Below are 17,242 nucleotides of genomic sequence, written 5' to 3' on the forward strand. Positions count from 1 at the left end.
GTCATTAATCTCTTGTTCTATTAAATGTGCATCACAGTGTTGAAGAATAATAAAACTAAGTACAACAAAGAAGTATTAAATACAAATGACACACTTATCACAGTGAATCAGCTTACAGAGAAAGAGAATACAAGAAGTAGCACTCATGTATTTCCTGTTCAGATAAGTATTGGTACTAAAGATAAAAAGAGTTGTGATTCCATTAAAACTTTTTCTATGGCGGAGCATGGTGGCTCATGTCTATGATCTCAGCACTTTGGGAGGCCGAGGTGGGAGGATTGCTTGAGCCCTGGAATTCCAGATCAGCCTGGGCAACATAGCGAGGCCCCATCTCTACAAAAAAATACAAAAATTAGCTGGGTGTTGTGGGGCATGCTTGTAGTGCAAGCTACTCAGGAGGCTGAGGTGGGAGGATTGCTTAAGCCTCAGAGGTCAAGGCTGCAGTGAGCTATGATCATACCACTGTACTCCAGCCTGGGTGACAGAGCAAGACTCTATCTCAAAAAAAAAAATTTGTGTGTGTGATATAAATTATTTTAGTTCTATATCAGAAAGGACATTTAAAGATAGGCCAGAAATTCATGACTACGTATATGTACTTATTTTTAACTTGTAATTTTTGAGGTATCTTTTTGTTTTGCATTTTTAATTGTATTTTGGTAACTTTGCTGTTTTTGGTCACTGAATAAGAGGTATTATGATGTGGATATTTGATTTAACAGAGCTACCATAGAGGAGGCATACTCTAGGTCAATGACAAAACTAGCAAAATCTGCAAGCAATTATTCACAACTTGGGTGAGTTAATTTCTTCCTCTTTTTCAATGTTCATTTAGGCAAAGTTCTTAAGGATTCTAGGTTCCTTTTGAGGACCTAACAGTTCAAAAACATAGTAAAATATATGCTTATTTTAAAAGTATCTGTAAATATTAATATATTCTTCACTTGTTAGAAAATATAATTGAACTTGCTGAATCAGTCAATGCAGTCAAAAGTAAACGAAATTTATCTTTTCCCTTTTTAAAAACTACTTAGTCATTCAATAGTGTTTGAGATTATAAATGTTATCTTATGCACATGCAATGTATTTATTCTAGTTGTCTGTAAGTTCCTATTTAAATTCTGTTGTAGTTTAACAGTGATCTTTAAAAACTCACTTAAGATAAACTTTATTGAAATGATTAAGATGCATTAAAAATGTCTCCTGTGATTTTATAGACTGTCATTAAATCCTCCTTTTAAAAATTTGTATTAAAAATGTGTTCCTTGAAAAATGAAAATAATGAAAAGAATACATTTAAAATGAGATGTGCTCATTGCCATAACAATTATGGAAAGAATAATTATCTAAAAATTGGACTTTTGTGTGTTTAAATTCACAGAAACTTTGTTTTTGATGAAACATTTTAAATGGAATACTTGTTTTAAATTGAAGTTTGATAACAGTTAATTTGTAACAATAGACAGTGATAGGCTTCTGATACAAGTATAACTAAATCAACTCAGAAATTAATATAATTAAGAGGGTTAAGACGTGATAATGTAATTAACCCATTTCTAGATTCCTGAGGTCCAAAAATATTTTAAATAACCAATGATAAAAAAATTCAAGATCAGCCTGTCAACCATTTTATTCATTATTTTAATTTCATCTTTTGCCTAAATAAAGTTGCCGTATATACCACTATTGTTTCCATTGTTTCCCTGTTAGAACCTTAATTTTCTTTTTTACTTTTAGTAAGTTATTCCCATATTTTTTATTTTCTTAGAACATTTGCACCAGTATGGGATGTATTCAAAACATCTACAGAGAAATTAGCAAATTGTCACTTGGATCTTGTTAGAAAATTACAAGAATTAATAAAGGAAGTTCAGAAGTATGGAGAAGAACAAGTAAAATCTCATAAAAAGGTATCAGTTTTTTTCCTGTTAAAGAATTGATTGGTCAGATATTGAGTTTTTATAGTTCAGTCGTTTTGATGAATTGTTTCTTACTAAACAGACTAAAGAAGAAGTTGCAGGAACTCTGGAAGCTGTCCAAACCATTCAGAGCATAACTCAGGCCCTCCAGAAATCCAAGGAAAATTACAATGCCAAGTGTGTAGAACAGGAGCGTTTGAAAAAGGAAGGAGCTACACAAAGAGAAATAGAAAAGGTAATCATAATAAAAATTACATATCTGTGGTTTCAAAGCACCTTGACATACAAAATTGCATTTAATATTTAGATCAAACTCAAAATTATCTCATTTTAAAGATGAAGACACTGTGCCTTACAGTCCTAGTGATTTACCCAAGTAAAACACAGGAGATTTGTAAAGTATATTGTCTGTGGTAAATAGGTTAACAAGCACTAAAAAACAATGATTGATTTGAGACGGAGTTTTGCTCTTGTGCCCAGGCTGGAGTGCAGTGGCACGATCTTGGCTCACTGCAGTCTCTGCCTCCTGGGTTGAAGCGATTCTCCTGCCTCAGCCTCCCAAGTAGCTGGGATTACAGGCTCATGACACCACATCCAGCTAATTTTGTATTTTTAGTAGAGATGGGGTTTTGCCATGTTGGTCAGGTTGGTCTCGAACTCCTGACCTCAGGTGATCCACCTGCCTTGGCCTCCCCAAGTGCTGGGATTACAGGCATGAGCCACCACACCCAACCAAAAAACAATGATTTTTTAAATGTCGGTGACACATTTTCAGGATATTTTTGTGGTAACATAATTGAGGTAATTACTTTGTGTAAAATTTAACCATGAGGTAAAATTGTTTTGAAACAAGATTTTGGTATATTTAGAAAGATATAGGTACTTGCACATAAGCTTTAAATATGTGTTGTGGTGATTTATTGCTGACTTTGAGCACATTTATGTAGCATTGTGGTAAACCACAACCTTTTCTTCCATTTATGTTTTAATGGAAGGTAGCTTTTCTCCTTTCAAAACAGTTTAACCATTTACTTATTTGATATGGTATATCTCACTTAAGAATGAGCCATGTGGAGCGATAATTTTGAAAGCTTTGTAAAATGTTTGAAATATCCAGTAAAAAAAGAAAACCAAATTGTACCAAGAGTATGATTATGACTATAAAAGGGCTGTGTATTTATATACTTTTACATGTTTAAATGCACACTTTATTTTTGATGAAGCATATTAAACGGAATACTAATTTTACATTGAAGTTTGATAAGAGTTAATTTTTAACAATAGATGGTGATAGAAAGTCTTCTGTTACAAGTCTGAATAACCAAATCAACTCAGAAATTAATATCATATAATTAAATAAGAGGGGCTGTTACAAGACTTGTGATAATGTAATTAATCCATTTCTATATACCTGAGGTTGAAAATATTTTAAACAACTAACCAATGAAATATGATATATGACTATGCATGGGCAAAAAACTAGAAGAGAATGTGGAAAAATGAAAATAGGTGATTTAGAATTTGGAGCAATAAGGCACATAATCTCAGGACCTTCTGGGGACTGTGTCACAGATGAAAAAAATGAATTTGGAGCAATATATTGTGTTTATATAATAAATAAAAATTGGGTTTGTATAATAAAAATTGAGAGGGGCGAAAATGAGACACAGTAAATTCATGGTTTGAAAACACCCTCTGCTTCAGACATAGCAATTATGAATAAAATATAAAAAGGGAAAACAAAATAACAGGGTCCAAAAAGAATAATATTTTATCTCTGTGGACCAGAATAGAACAGAAATCCAAAATGGCACGTAGAGATTGATTATGCAGGCTGTTGAACTCAAAAGTCCTAAAGTAGGCAGTGGAATTTGGCTCTTACATGGCAAAAGTGACTAAAAGCTCCCCTCTTGGGATGAGGTACAAGGAGCCTGGCTCATTGCCTGAAACTATAGATAGGGAGAAAAGAAGGCTCTTGGGTTGCTGACAAGAACTAAAGCCTTATTGGAAGTTGGGGATTTAGGGACACAGATACAGAGACACAATCCTGACTTGAAATCAAGCCAAGGAATCATTTCATGACTATTTTGGCCATATCTACAATATTCTTGCAGGGAAGTAATTAAAAATTACTTTTGTAAGACTGAAATGAAATTGGGGCCTTGGAGGGGTGGCAGGAGATAACCTGAAAACTGCCTGGGGACGGGTGAGCACAAAGTATAAAGCATAACACAATTCTAGGAGGTACCATTTATGTTTTATTGTATGAATGTTCAGCAGTACTGATGAAGGGAGAGAGAGAAGAAGAGAAAAGAGGGCAAAATCCAAAAAAAAAAAACTCCTATTCTGAATGAGCAAACAACCAAAATTGTAGAGCACACCTAAGAAATCTAATACTAGAACAACGAATAAATTCAATAATTGGAATAAGAATTTACTCCAGATGAAATTTAAATTTCTAAAAAACGAGCAAAAACGATGTGTCTTGAGGATGTTCAAATAAACATAAACTTACATTAAAGAAGATTAAAAAATTAAACGTAATGAAACAAGATCTACTAGATAGAAAAAAACAGCTAATTGAAAACTTGAAAATGAAAAATATGGTTATTGAACTTTTTAAAAAGCAGTAGAGGAAAGAAACTTTAGACTTGATATAGTCAAAGAATGAGTTTTGAAGATAGTATGGAGGGACCTTACCCAGAACATAGTAGGAGAAGCAAACGTTACCAACATTGATCCAATACTAATTTCAGAAGGAAAAAAATGGAGGAGATGGAAGGACAAGTAATATTTGAAGAGTTAACAGCTCAAAATGTTTCAGAATTGAAGAAATTCAAGAGCCCTCATATTGAAAGTACATTATAGGTATTAAGCAGGTTAAATAAATTCAGACCTAGACCCCAGAGAAAAAGAAAATGGAGATTTTTTTTTTTCCTCATATGAAATGAGAATGCATTTTCAATTGATGGTATTGTATAGTCATGATTGGTAAGGTAGCTTTTATGGTGTAGTTGAATTGCCTGTGTAAACTTCGTTGCATGATTGGACAGCTACAATGCTTTGATATTTCAGTTAACAGACCATTTAAGGACCATTTGAGGAAGTAATGGCTTTGATTATTTTCTGAAAATCTTTTAGTGATACGTTTTGGTAAGATGAAGTGCTTGGAAGAAAATCTGAAGATAATAATGGAGCACTTTAAAGAAATGGTCTGTCAACTGACAAAAACAAGCAATGGGGAAAGGATTCCCTACAATAAATGGGTCTGGGATAACTGGCTAGCCATATGCAGAAAATTGAAACTGGACCCCTTTTTTACACCATATACAAAAATCGTCTCCAGATGGATTAAATACTTAAATGTAAAACCCAAAACTATAAAAACTCTGGAAGACAACTGAGGCAATACCATTCTGGACATAGGAACGGGCAAAGATTTCATGACAAAGACACCAAAAGCAATTGCGACAAAAACAAAAATTAACAAATAGCATCTAATTAAACGTAATGGTTTCTGCACAGCAAAAGAAACTATCAAAAGAGTAAATAGACAACCTGTAGAATGGGAGAAAATGTTTGCAAACTGTGCATCTGACAAAGGTCTAATATCCAGCATCTATAAGGAACTTAAACAAATTTAAAAGAGAAAAACAACCCTATTAAAAAGTGGGCAAAGGAAATGAACAGACATTTCTCGAAAGAAGACATACATGCAGCCAACAAGCATATGAAAAAAAGCTCAACATCACTGATGATCAGAGAAATGCAAATCAAAACCACAATGAGATACCATCTCACACTAGTCAGAATGACTATTATTAAAAAGTCAAATAACAGATGCTGACAAGGTTGTGGAGAAAAGGGAATGCTTATACACTGTTGGTGGGAGTGCAAATTAATTCAGCCATTGTGGAAAGCAGTGTGTGGTGATTCTTCAAAGAGCTAAAAACAGAACTACCATTCACCCCAGCAGTCCCAGTACTGGATATATCCGCAAAGGACTATAAATCGTTGTACCATAAAGACACGTGCATGTGAATATTAATTGCAGCACTATTCACAATATCTAAATGCCCATCAGTGACATTTGATAAAGAAAATGTGGTACATATTCACTGTGGAATACTATGCAGCCATAAAAAAGAATGAGATTGTATCTTTTGTGGGAACATGGATGGAGTTGGAGCCTATTATTCTTAGCAAACTAATGCAGGAACAGAAAACCAAATATTGCATATTCTCATTTATAAGTGGGAACTAAACAACGAGAACACATAGAAAGAGAGGAACAACAGACACTGGGGTCTACTGGAGGGGAGAGGGTGGGAAGAAGGGAAGAAGGAGAGGATCAGAAAAAATACCTATCAGTTACTGTGCTTATTACCTGGATGACGCATAAGCTGTGCACCACACCCCCGTGACACACAGTTTACCTATATAAGAAACCTTCACATGTTCCCCTGAACCTAAAATAAAAGTTAAAAAAAGGAAATGCTTTGTCAGTAAACAGAAAGCTGAAAATAATTTGAAAGAAATAATCATAATACATAAAAATGTATTAGATTCCTGGTGTGGTTTGTTTTCTGTTGCTTATGACAGAATACCTGAAACTGGGTAATTTTTTTTTTTTGAGACAGAGTCTCACTCTGTCACCCAGTTTAGGGTGCAGTAGCAGCATCTCAGCTCACTGCAACCTCCGCCTCCTGAGTTCAAGCAATTCTGGTGACTCAGCCTCCCGAATAGCTGGGATTACAGTCGTGTGCCACCTCGCCTGGCTAATTTTTGTGTTTTTAGCAGAGATGGGGTTTCACCATGTTGGCCAGGCTGGTCTTGAACTCCTGACCTCAAGTGATCTGCCCGCCTTGGCCTCCCAAAGTGCTGGGTGTGAGCCACCATGCCTGGCTTGAAACTGGGTAATTTATAAAGAAAGGAATTTATTTTTTACAGTTATGGAGGATGAGAAGGACGTCCAACATTGAGGGGCCACATCTAGTGAGAGCCTTCTTGCATGTGGGGAGTCTGCTGAATTCTCAGAAGATGCAGGACCTCATATGAGGGGGCTGAGTGTGTTTAGATCTCTCTTTGCTCCTTATAAAGCTGTCAGTCCTATTTCCATGATAATCCATTGATTCATGAACCGATTAATACATTAATAGATTAATCTATTTATAAGGGCAGAGCCTTCATGACTGAATCATCTATTAAAGGCTCCACCTCTCAATACTGCCACATTGGGGATTAAGTTTCACAAGCATTCAAACCATAGCAGCTCTTCTAATCATAGATCAATTGTCAAATTGAAAAAAAAAATCCTGTTGGCCAGGCATGGTGACTCACACTTGTAATCCCAGCACTTTGGGAGGCCAAGGTGGGTGGATCACCTGAGGTCAGGAATTAAAGACTAGCCTGGCCAACATGGCCAAACCGCTTCTCTGCTAAAAAGACAAAAATTAGCCAGGTGTGGTGGCGGGCGCTTGTAATCCCAGCTACTCAGGAGGCTAAGGCAGGAGAATCACTTGAACCCAGGAGGCGGAGGTTGTAGTGGGCCAAGATCGCACCACTGCACTCCAGCCTGGGCAACAAGAGGGAAACTCCGTCTCAAAAAAAAAAAAAAAATCCTGTTATGTATTTCATATAATGGGACACAATACAGTAGTTTAAATAAATATTGCTCTTGCAAAGAAAAGGGGAAAGAATAGATTGAGTCTTGAAGCTAGGTGATGGATTCACATTAAAAAAGAATGACATGTATTAACGTGAGTAAATGTAAAAAGCATAATATTGAGCAAGAAAAAGTTTCAAAAGGATGTGTAGAATTTGATGCCTTTTATATAACCTTTAATTCTGTGTAAAAAAAGAAAAAAGCTATTGACCCTCTGCTTTCCCCCCTCCCTTCCCCCTTCATCCTTGCTCCCTCCCCCACTGTCCCCTCCCCCAATTATCTTTCCCCTTCTCTTCTGGTCTCGGAGGACCCAATCCTAGCCCGACGTGTCTCAGCCCCCAACTTCCCCGAAGCCGTTGGCGCCACTCCCAGCCCATGTGGGCCCCCGCAGGCTGCCCACGCCTGTCCGCCAGCTCCCCGTTCCGCTGGGCTTTCCAAAACCTCGCCAGGGGTGACTTTCTGAGCCGCTTGCTCCATCCCCCTCTCTGCAGCCTCTCCTGCCACTCAGGGCTGCCGTTCCCCCTCCTGGCAACGGGGGGCTGGCGGAGCTGTGCCACGGGGGCCCCCGGGGCCGGCGGGGCCGGCAGTGCCGGGGTCATCAGGATGATGCGGACGCGGTGTCTGCTGGGGCTGCGCACGTTGGTGGCCTTCGCCGCCAAGCTCTGGAGTTTCTCCACTCTTTTGCGGTGGCAGATCTGCACGGTAATTCAGCACCAAACTGTTCAATATGATATCCTCCCCTTATCTTCTTGTCCTGGAATCAGCTAGGTGAAGAGGAAGATCCTGGTGCTGGATCCGGATGAGACACTTATTCACTCCCACCATGATGGGGTCCTGAGGCTCACAGTCTGGCCTGGAACGCCTCCTGACTTCATCCTCAAGGTGGTAATAGACAAACATCCTGTCCGTTTCTTTGTACATTAGAGGCCCCTTGTGGATTTCTTCTTGGAAGTGGTGAGCCAGTGGTGGGAGCTGGTGGTGTTTATAGCAAGCATGGAGATCTATGGCTCTGCTGTGGCAGATAAACTGGACAATAGCAGAAGCATTCTTAAGAGGAGATACTACGGACAGCACTGCACTTTGGAGTTGGGCACCTACATCAAGGACCTCTCTGTGGTCCACAGTGACCTCTCCAGCATTGTGATCCTGGATAACTCCCCAGGGGTTTACAGGAGCCATCCAGACAAGGCCATCACCATCAAATCCTGGTTCAGTGACCCCAATGACACAACCCTTCTCAACCTGCTCCCGATGCTGGATGCCCTCGGGTTCACCGCTGATGTTGGTTCCGTGCTGAGCCGCAACCTTCACCAGTATAGCCTCTGGTGACAGCTGCTCCCCCTTCACCTGAGTTGGGGTTGAGAGAAAAGGGAGGGCGAGCCCTTGGGATGCCGTTTGATGCCCTGTCCAATGTGAGGACTGCCTGGGCAGGGTCTGCCCCTCCAACCCCTCTCTGCACTGGAAGCCCTACACTCCACTTGGAGTCTGGATGGACGCATGGGCCTGGGGCCCTGAAGCAGCCTCACTCTAACTTCGTGTTCACACTCCATGTGTGAATCGAGTTCAGGCTGGGAGACAGGCGGAGGCCTAGGAGAACTAAAACAGTGTTTGTGGTGGAGAGGCAGGACTGGCCAGAGTTACAGATATACAGTGATCCAGGAGGCTCAAAGAGAAGCCAAGTCAGCTTTGTTGTGATTTGATTTTTTTTCTAAACTCTTGTACAAAACTGAAAAAAAAAAATGCTATTTATATACAAGTATTAGGGACATGTATGGGGACGGTAAACAATAAGCACATGATGGAAATTACTTGTGATGAGAAAGTAAGGGGAATGGGACAGGAGCTGACCATATTCAAAATATAATAATTACTTTAAAAAATGTGGCCGTGCGTGGTGGCTCACACCTATAATCCCAGCACTTTGGGAGGCTGAGGCGGGTGGATCACGAGGTCACGAGATCGAGACCATCCTGGCTAACACGGTGAAACCCTGTCTCTACTAAAAATACAACAAATTAGCCAGGCGTGGTGGCGGGCGCCTGTAGTCCCAGCTACTGGGGAGGCTGAGGCAGGAGAATGGCGTGAACCTGGGAGGCGGAGCTTGCAGCGAGTCGAGATCGAGCCACTGCACTCCAGCCTGGGCAACAGAGCGAGACTCCGTCTCAAAAAAGAAAAAAAAATGTAAGTCACAGGAGCAGTTTACTCTTGGTAGATACTATAACGTTCATGCCCAACAGTGAATTGGTATGGGTTTCATATCGTTAATGCAAATGTCTATGATCTAAATTAGTTAAAACTATCCAGAGGGTTAAAGTACTGCTGGGTTAAATACTGTTATCTTGTTTTTTGTGAACCCTAGTGGGCTTACCATAGTACCTAGTGTGCCATGACACTCAAAAAATATATGGTGACTAGAGACTACACATAAATAAATGATTCTGAGTCTTTTCATATAAACCAAAACAAGTTTAATGTAATGATTTAGTTGCAATTAAAGGATTTTTTTTTTTTTTGGTCTAGAGATGAGGTCTCACTGTGTCACCCAGGCTGGAGTGCAGTGGTGGTATGATCATAGCTCACTGCAGCCTGGAACTGCTGGGCACAGGCGATCACCTCACTGCCTCAGCCTCTCGAATAGCTGGGATCACAGGTGTGAATGATCAGGCCCGGCTCATGATTTCTTTTTTATTAAAATATTGAGCAGGAGTGAAGCATGTAGTTGTGTCCAAGGGTTGTGAGTCGGCTAAAATTCACTCTGTGCTTCACAGGGATGGACTTTGGTGGGATGGACTACTCAGAGGAAGGGGTGCTTTTTTCTAATTAGTCTCCTCAGAGGTGGCATCTCTGCTTGTGATATTAGATATTGTTAGTGGGTTCTCTGATTTGTAATATATTTTAATCCAAGTCAGTTATTTTGGCCTATCATAAGGTTTTTATTAACAACAATGTAGATTTTTTTTTTAAAGTCATAGATCTTTGAATAATTTTTTTGTGACTTAAAAACATAAATACTATAGCTGTTATAACATAATTTGGTTATCATCTCATTCACTCATTCACAGGCCTTTTTTTTTTTATTATTTTTATTTTTAAGATGGAGTCTCGCTCCGTTACCCAGGCTGGAGTGCAGTGGCATGGTCTTGGCTCACTGCAATCTCTGCCTCCTGGATTCAAGCGATTCTCTTGCCTCAGCCTCCCAAGTACCTGGGATTACAGGCATGCGTCACCACGCCCAGCTAATTTTTGTATTTTTAGTAGAGATGGGATTTCTCCTTGTTGGCCAGCCTGATCTGGAACTCCTGACCTCAGGTGATAACGCTGGTCTCAGCCTTCCAAAGTCTGGGATCACAGGTGTGAGCCACCACACCCGGCCACAAGCCTTCATTTTTATAAAACACCACTTAGTAGGTACTCATGTTTGTGGACTATTGACTAAGTACTTATTTTATATGTATATACTGGCTTCATGGATTGTACTCTAAAAGTCATAGGCACTTAAAATGTTTTTAGTAGTATATTAATAAGTTTATAATGCTAAGGAAATGAATAAAACTTAGATTTGTTTTATTATCATAGGTAATGTATTAAAGCTACTCTTTTGCTTATGAGAAGAAATGTAGCTATCACTTTTAAAGCACAGTTTCCTCTTAAGAACAAATGCTCCAACTTCCCTTTTATTTTAATTAATTAGTGAATTAATTAACTAGTGAATTAATTTTTCAAGACAGGGTCTCCCTCTTTTCCAGGCTGGAGTGCAGTGGCACAATCACGCCTCACTGTAACCTTGAACTCCCAGACTTAAGCAATCCTTCCACCTCAGCTTCCAGAGTAGCTGGGACTACAGGCGTGTGCCACCATGCACAGCCAATTAAAAAAAAAAATTTGTAGGCCAGGCACGGTGGCTCATGCCTGTAATCCCAGCACTTTGAGAGGCCGAGGCAGGTGGATTACCTGATGTCAGGAGTTTGAGACCAGCCTGGCCAAACGTAGTAAAACCCGGTCTGTACTAAAATACAAAATTAGCCAAGTATGGTGGTGGATGCCTGTAATCCCAGCTACTCAGGAGGCTGAGGCAGGAGAATCTCTTGAGCCGGGTAGGTGGAGGTTGCAGTGAACAAAGATCGTGCCACTGCATTCCAGCCTGGGCAACAAGAGTGAAACACAGTCTCAAAAAAAAAAAAAAAAAAAAAAGGCTGGGGGCAGTGGCTCACGCCTGTAATCCCAGCACTTTAGGAGGCCAAAGTGGGCGGATCACCTGAGGTTGGGAGTTTGAGACCAGCCTGAACAACATGGAGAAACCCCATCTCTGCTAAAAATACAAAATTAGCCAGGCATGGTGGTGCATGCCTGTAATCCCAGCTACTCGGGAGGCTGAGGCAGGAGAATCTCTTGAACCCAGGAGGCAGAGGTTGTGGTGAGCCAAGATCGCGCCATTGCACTCCAGTCTGGGCAACAAGAGTGAAACACCATCTCAATAAAAAAAAAAAAAAAAAAAATTGTAGACACAAGGTCTCATGTTGCATAGGCTGGTCTTAAATTCCTAGTCTCAAGCCATCCTCCTGCTTCGGCTTCCCAAAGTGGTGGGATTACAGGCATGAGCCACCACACCTGGCCCAACTTCCCTTTTAATAATGACTACAAAAGTTGTCACTTTTTTATGATGCCATTCAGTTTCTATAATTCTACCTTAAGAATTTATAGCATTCCTAACTAAGCATAATATGTTATTTAGAAAGTTGTTTCGACAATAATTTAGTATTGTGTAGCTGTTTCTTATGAAAGATGTTTCTTGCTTTAAAAAAATATACATGTTTCTGGTGGGGCATGGTGGCTCATGCCTGCAATCCCAGTGCTTTGGGAGGCCAGGGTGGAGGGATCACTTGAGGCTGGGAGTTTGAGACCAGCCTGGGCAATGTAGTGAGACCCCATCTCTACAAAAAGTTTTTAAAAAAATTAGTCAGTGTGAGACTGCACCATTGCACTCCAGCCCAGGCCTACAACAGCAAGACTGGTGGCACATACCTGTAGTGCTAACTACTCAGGAGGCTGAGGCAGGAGGAGGATTGCATGAGGCCAGGAGGTTGAGGCTGCAGTGAGCCGTGATTGCACCACTGTACTCCAGCCCAGATGACAGAGCGAGATCTTGTCTCAAAAAAAAAAAAAAAAAGAAAAGAAAAGAAATTTCTTTATTAGTTAGTGCTTCTCTTTTCCGTTTTCTAAGATGCTTCTCTATTTCTTTTTCTTTCATTTTTTTTCTCCCTATCATCTTGTATTAAAGATGCTTCTTAAAGTTGATTTGTAATTTCCTTAAGATTCTGACTCTGGCATATCAATTTTACCTTTCAAGAGTAAGAGCTAGGCTGGGCATGGTGGTGGCTTATGTTGGTAATCCCAGCACTTTGGGAGGCCAAGGCAGGAGCCCAGGAGTTCAAAACCAGCCTGGGCAACACAGTGAGAGCCCATCTCTACAAAAAAAGAAAAAAAAATTAGCCAGGCATAGTGGCATGTGCCTATAGTCCTAGGTACTTGGGAGGCTGAAGTACTTGAGCCCAGTAGTTTGAGGCTACATTCTATCCTGGGTGACAGAGTGATACCCTGTCTCAAAAAAAAAAAAAACTGATTGAAAAAATGTAAGTTAGAACTTAAAAAGAGTACCTTCTTTCTTTCTTCATGCTTTCAAATAAGAGAAATAAAATTTTATAGTTTCCTGATATCAGAGGGTATGCTTCATAAAACTTCTTTGTTTAGAATTTTGATTTAGATCCAGCCGTTAACCTTTGAGATAAAGATAATAGTTTTATAGCCAGAAGTAGTGAACAAATAAGTGCAGAATGTATAGACCAGGATTTATAGTGAGAATATCATGAGAGGAAAAAAAGAAATTTATGGAAATATGCTGGTGTAAAAGCCTTAATGGTTTTATCCCTCTTAACTCAGTAGAGATTTGAGTAGCAAAATTAGTTAGAATTCTAGAGACTACTTGAGTATAGGAAGATGTAATGATTCAGGGTCTTCCCTCCATCTCTTAAAGGCCTATAATGTTTGATGCATAGTGTTATAAAATAATTTCTTTGTTTATACTTTAGAAATACATGTCTTTTATAAGTAGTAATGTTCCCTCCATGTGGTCATCCTTTATTTCTATTAGGTTATAAATTTCTTGTTAGTGAGAAACTATCATTGTATTGTCCATAACACAGCATATATGTTTACTTGGAAAATAATCATAGCAAAATATTATTTGAATTCTTCCACTTCATTAATATCATAAAATTAGTTTGAGTTTATTTTAGCTATAGGCTTTAGAATAGATGCTTACTTTTTAAAATGACTTATTCAAATATTTTTCTGATTTGCTATTATATTATGAAGTGATAATTTGCATGCAACAGTAAATAAATGTTTAGTTCCTAGCCTATCACCACGCTGGGAACTATGAATGTTTTTAAGGCTAAATACATGTTATTGTTTCTGTCTTCAAGAAGCTTTCTTTTTCTTGGAGAGCCAAGACATATTAAATAGTACAGAACAAGAAGTTAGAGGGTTGAATGGTAAGTTGAGAAGGTGTGGTATCTTATTTTGTACACAATCTATAAAAAGAAAACCTGCTGTTTGTCTCAAAAGAAATTGCTATTAAAAGAAATTTATTTTTAAAAGGTAATTTATTTCACACAATCTTTCCCGTTTTATTTTTATGGTATTTGTTTTTTTGTTTTTTGAGTCAGGGTCTCTGTTGTCTGGGCTGGAGTGTGGTGGTATTATCATAGCTCACTGCAGCCTTGAACTCTTGGGCTCAAGTGATTCCACCTCAGCTTCTTGAGTAGCTGGGACCACAGGTGTGTGCCACTGTGCCTGGATAATTTATTTTATTTTTGGAGAATGGGGTCTCGCTATATTGCCCAGGCAGGTCTCGAACTCCTGGGCTCAAACTATTCTCCGCCTCTGCCTCCCTAAGAGCTGGGATTACAGGCATGAGCCACTGCACCTGGCTTATTTTTTAAAAATTTTTATTGTATTTTATTTTTTAAAAATTTTGGTAGAGACAAGGTCTCACTTTGTTGCCCAGTCTGGTCTTGAACTCCTAGCCTCAAGTGATTGTTCCTGCCCTGGCTTCCCAAAGTCCTGGGATTATAGGCATGTGCCACCATGCCCACCCAGTAAATTACTTGTAAAAATGTATGCACGGTCATTATAATTAGGTATTTTTGGAATTTTCCAGTTTTATGGGTCTCCTTTTGACTTGTAAATATCTCTATTAGGAATGATCACAACTTGTCTTTATCAATAGCTGGCATATAAATTATTAAGCAATAATTTAATGAGCAGCAGAGAAAAAGAAAAAAGTAGGTATCAGGATGAGGTATTAGGAACAAGTAAAGAAGGGGCTTTCAATAGGGTTACATCATTTTGCTAGGTTGTGTCATTAAAAATCACTCTGAAGGCCCAGTGCAGTGGCTCATGCTTGTAATCCCAGCACTTTGGGAGGCCTAGGCGTGTGGATCATTTGAGTTCAGGAGTTCGAGATCAGCTTGGCCAACATGGTGGGTGAGACCCCATCTCTACTAAAAATACAAAAATCAGCTGGGCGTGGTGGCTTGCACCTGTAATTCCAGCTACTTGGGAGACTGAGGCAGGAGAAGCGCTTGAATCCGGGAGGCGGAGGTTGCAGTGAGCCAAGATTGCACCATTGCAGTCCAGCCTGGGCCACAGAGTGAGACTCTATCTCAAAAAAAAAAAAAAAAAAAAAAATCACTCTGAAGGACTGTAGGTTGTTCGATTGCTCTTATACTCACTGAAAATACAGGTATTAGAAGAACAAACTAAAATTTATTTGCATAAAAAAAATCCAAAAGGAAACTCAGATTAAGCATGCCATTATAATTGTTTTTAAAATAAATTCTAGCAAACTTGGTTATCTGGGTTTCTTGCGAAGGTACTTGGTAAACTCTATCCATTTCATTTAGCTGTTATGTATTTGAACAGGGGCAGGATATTAGAGGATTCCAGTACAGTAACTGGTATAAAATAATGTCAGCTGTGTGGAACTGGGAAAAGAGTAAAACAAAAAAAATCTATAGGAGCAAACTAGAAAATTGTTACAGGCTTTAGTCACTTTCGCTAGGGATAGACAGCTCAGTACAACTCAGTAACTCGGATATGTCTTTATTTTACAGCAAAATATGATGATGTATTTTCTTGATGACATTTCTTGTTAGAAACCATAATAAAAGCAGGCACTATTTATTTTTAAATTTAACTGTATGCCAGACCCTATTCCAAGCATTTTATATAACTACATTTCATTACTACCACAGCTTTTTTTTTTTAAAAAAGGTGATACTCCCTTTTTAGTAATGAGAGAACTGTATAAATTTCTAAGACAAGGTCAGATGGGTAGTACAGTGCTGAGATTTCACTTTCCTTGGTTTTAGTTACCTACTGTCCAGTACAGTAGAATATTTAGAGAGAGAGAGACCGTATTCACATATGATGTTATTACAGTATGTTGTTATAATTGTTATATTTTATTATTAGTTGTTGTTAATCTCTTACTGTGCCTAATTTATAAATTAAACTTTATCATAGTTATGTATGTATAGGAAAAAACATAGTATATAATATAGAGTCTGTACCATCCATGGCTTCAGACATCCACTGGGATCTTAGAATGTATTCCCCATGGATAAAGGGGCAGTAGTGTAAATGGTAGAGCCAGAATTTCAGTCGAATTTCTTCTGGCTCCAAAATCAGCTTTGTTTATGTTTCATGGTAAAGTGGCATCCTATATTCTTTAAGAAGGCAGGAAGGTACATAACATATATACTTAATATAGTATAAACAGTTATATTTTAGAGAGAGTACAAAGTTGCTTATTTAGGGAGTAGGACTATATGTACCTCTTACCAAACCCAAACCCCAGGGTAAACCCAGTTTTCTCTTTGTAGTTTTTTGTTTTTAGATTCCTGATCATGGCTAAAGATAATTACATATTAGTACTGATCGGCTTTAAACAAATTAAGTATTTTACAGCTTTCCTTGGACCTCAGTGGCACTTAGCAATACTTTTATTCATCTAGTCATGACCTCTTGCATCCTCCACAATTATGGTTTGAAACTTTTTTTGTTCTTAAGCTCCCAGCCCTACCCTACTGTTTCTCACTCATACCAGACCCATCTGTTGCCTCGTCAAGAAAATGGGGATTTTTATATCTTGAAATCCTATAGCTTGTCTTTCTCTGATCTCCTTTAAACTCTTATTTAGTCCAACCACATCACTCCATCTTCCTGTATCCAAGTTGATCAGGCCTTTGAGAATATCAAGCTTCTTGATAGCCATGTATCTGCTTCAACCTACAAACTACACATAATCTTTTCCTTTCTCAAATGCCTATCTTCTTATAATTTACCTTAACTTCTGTGGCTGTGTTACTTTATTCCAATTTCTGTTTATGTATAGGTTGTATAGTACTGCTTAATATGTTTTTTTAATTAAATAAGTAACTTTTATAAAACCAGAACTATACTATTATGGTAACAGTTTTGTTTTTTAAGTCTTGAAAAAATAGGCAAAGATTAAAAACAAGTTTCTGTATTTCCTGGAGCATAATGGAAGCTGAGAAACATCAAGGAAACCAGTCTTCACAACTTTCGAGATCGG

The 17,242-nt window shown here is 38.7% G+C and overlaps 1 protein-coding gene and 1 pseudogene across 1 annotated transcript in view; both read left to right on the forward strand.

Annotated features, from left to right (window-relative positions):
* Positions 1–17,242, forward strand: part of FCHO2 (FCH and mu domain containing endocytic adaptor 2) — a 128,904-nt gene that overhangs the window by 27,788 nt on the left and 83,874 nt on the right. Inside the window, exons 3-5 of the mRNA XM_030797619.1 lie at positions 723–797; positions 1,769–1,910; positions 2,002–2,154. Of these exons, the coding sequence (XP_030653479.1) occupies positions 723–797; positions 1,769–1,910; positions 2,002–2,154 (370 nt within the window). The remainder of the gene's footprint in view (positions 1–722; positions 798–1,768; positions 1,911–2,001; positions 2,155–17,242) is intronic.
* On the forward strand, positions 7,475–9,500 carry LOC101176565 (annotated as a pseudogene).

Source organism: Nomascus leucogenys, chromosome 18, assembly GCF_006542625.1.
Source record: "Nomascus leucogenys isolate Asia chromosome 18, Asia_NLE_v1, whole genome shotgun sequence".
Lineage (NCBI taxonomy): Eukaryota > Metazoa > Chordata > Mammalia > Primates > Hylobatidae > Nomascus > Nomascus leucogenys.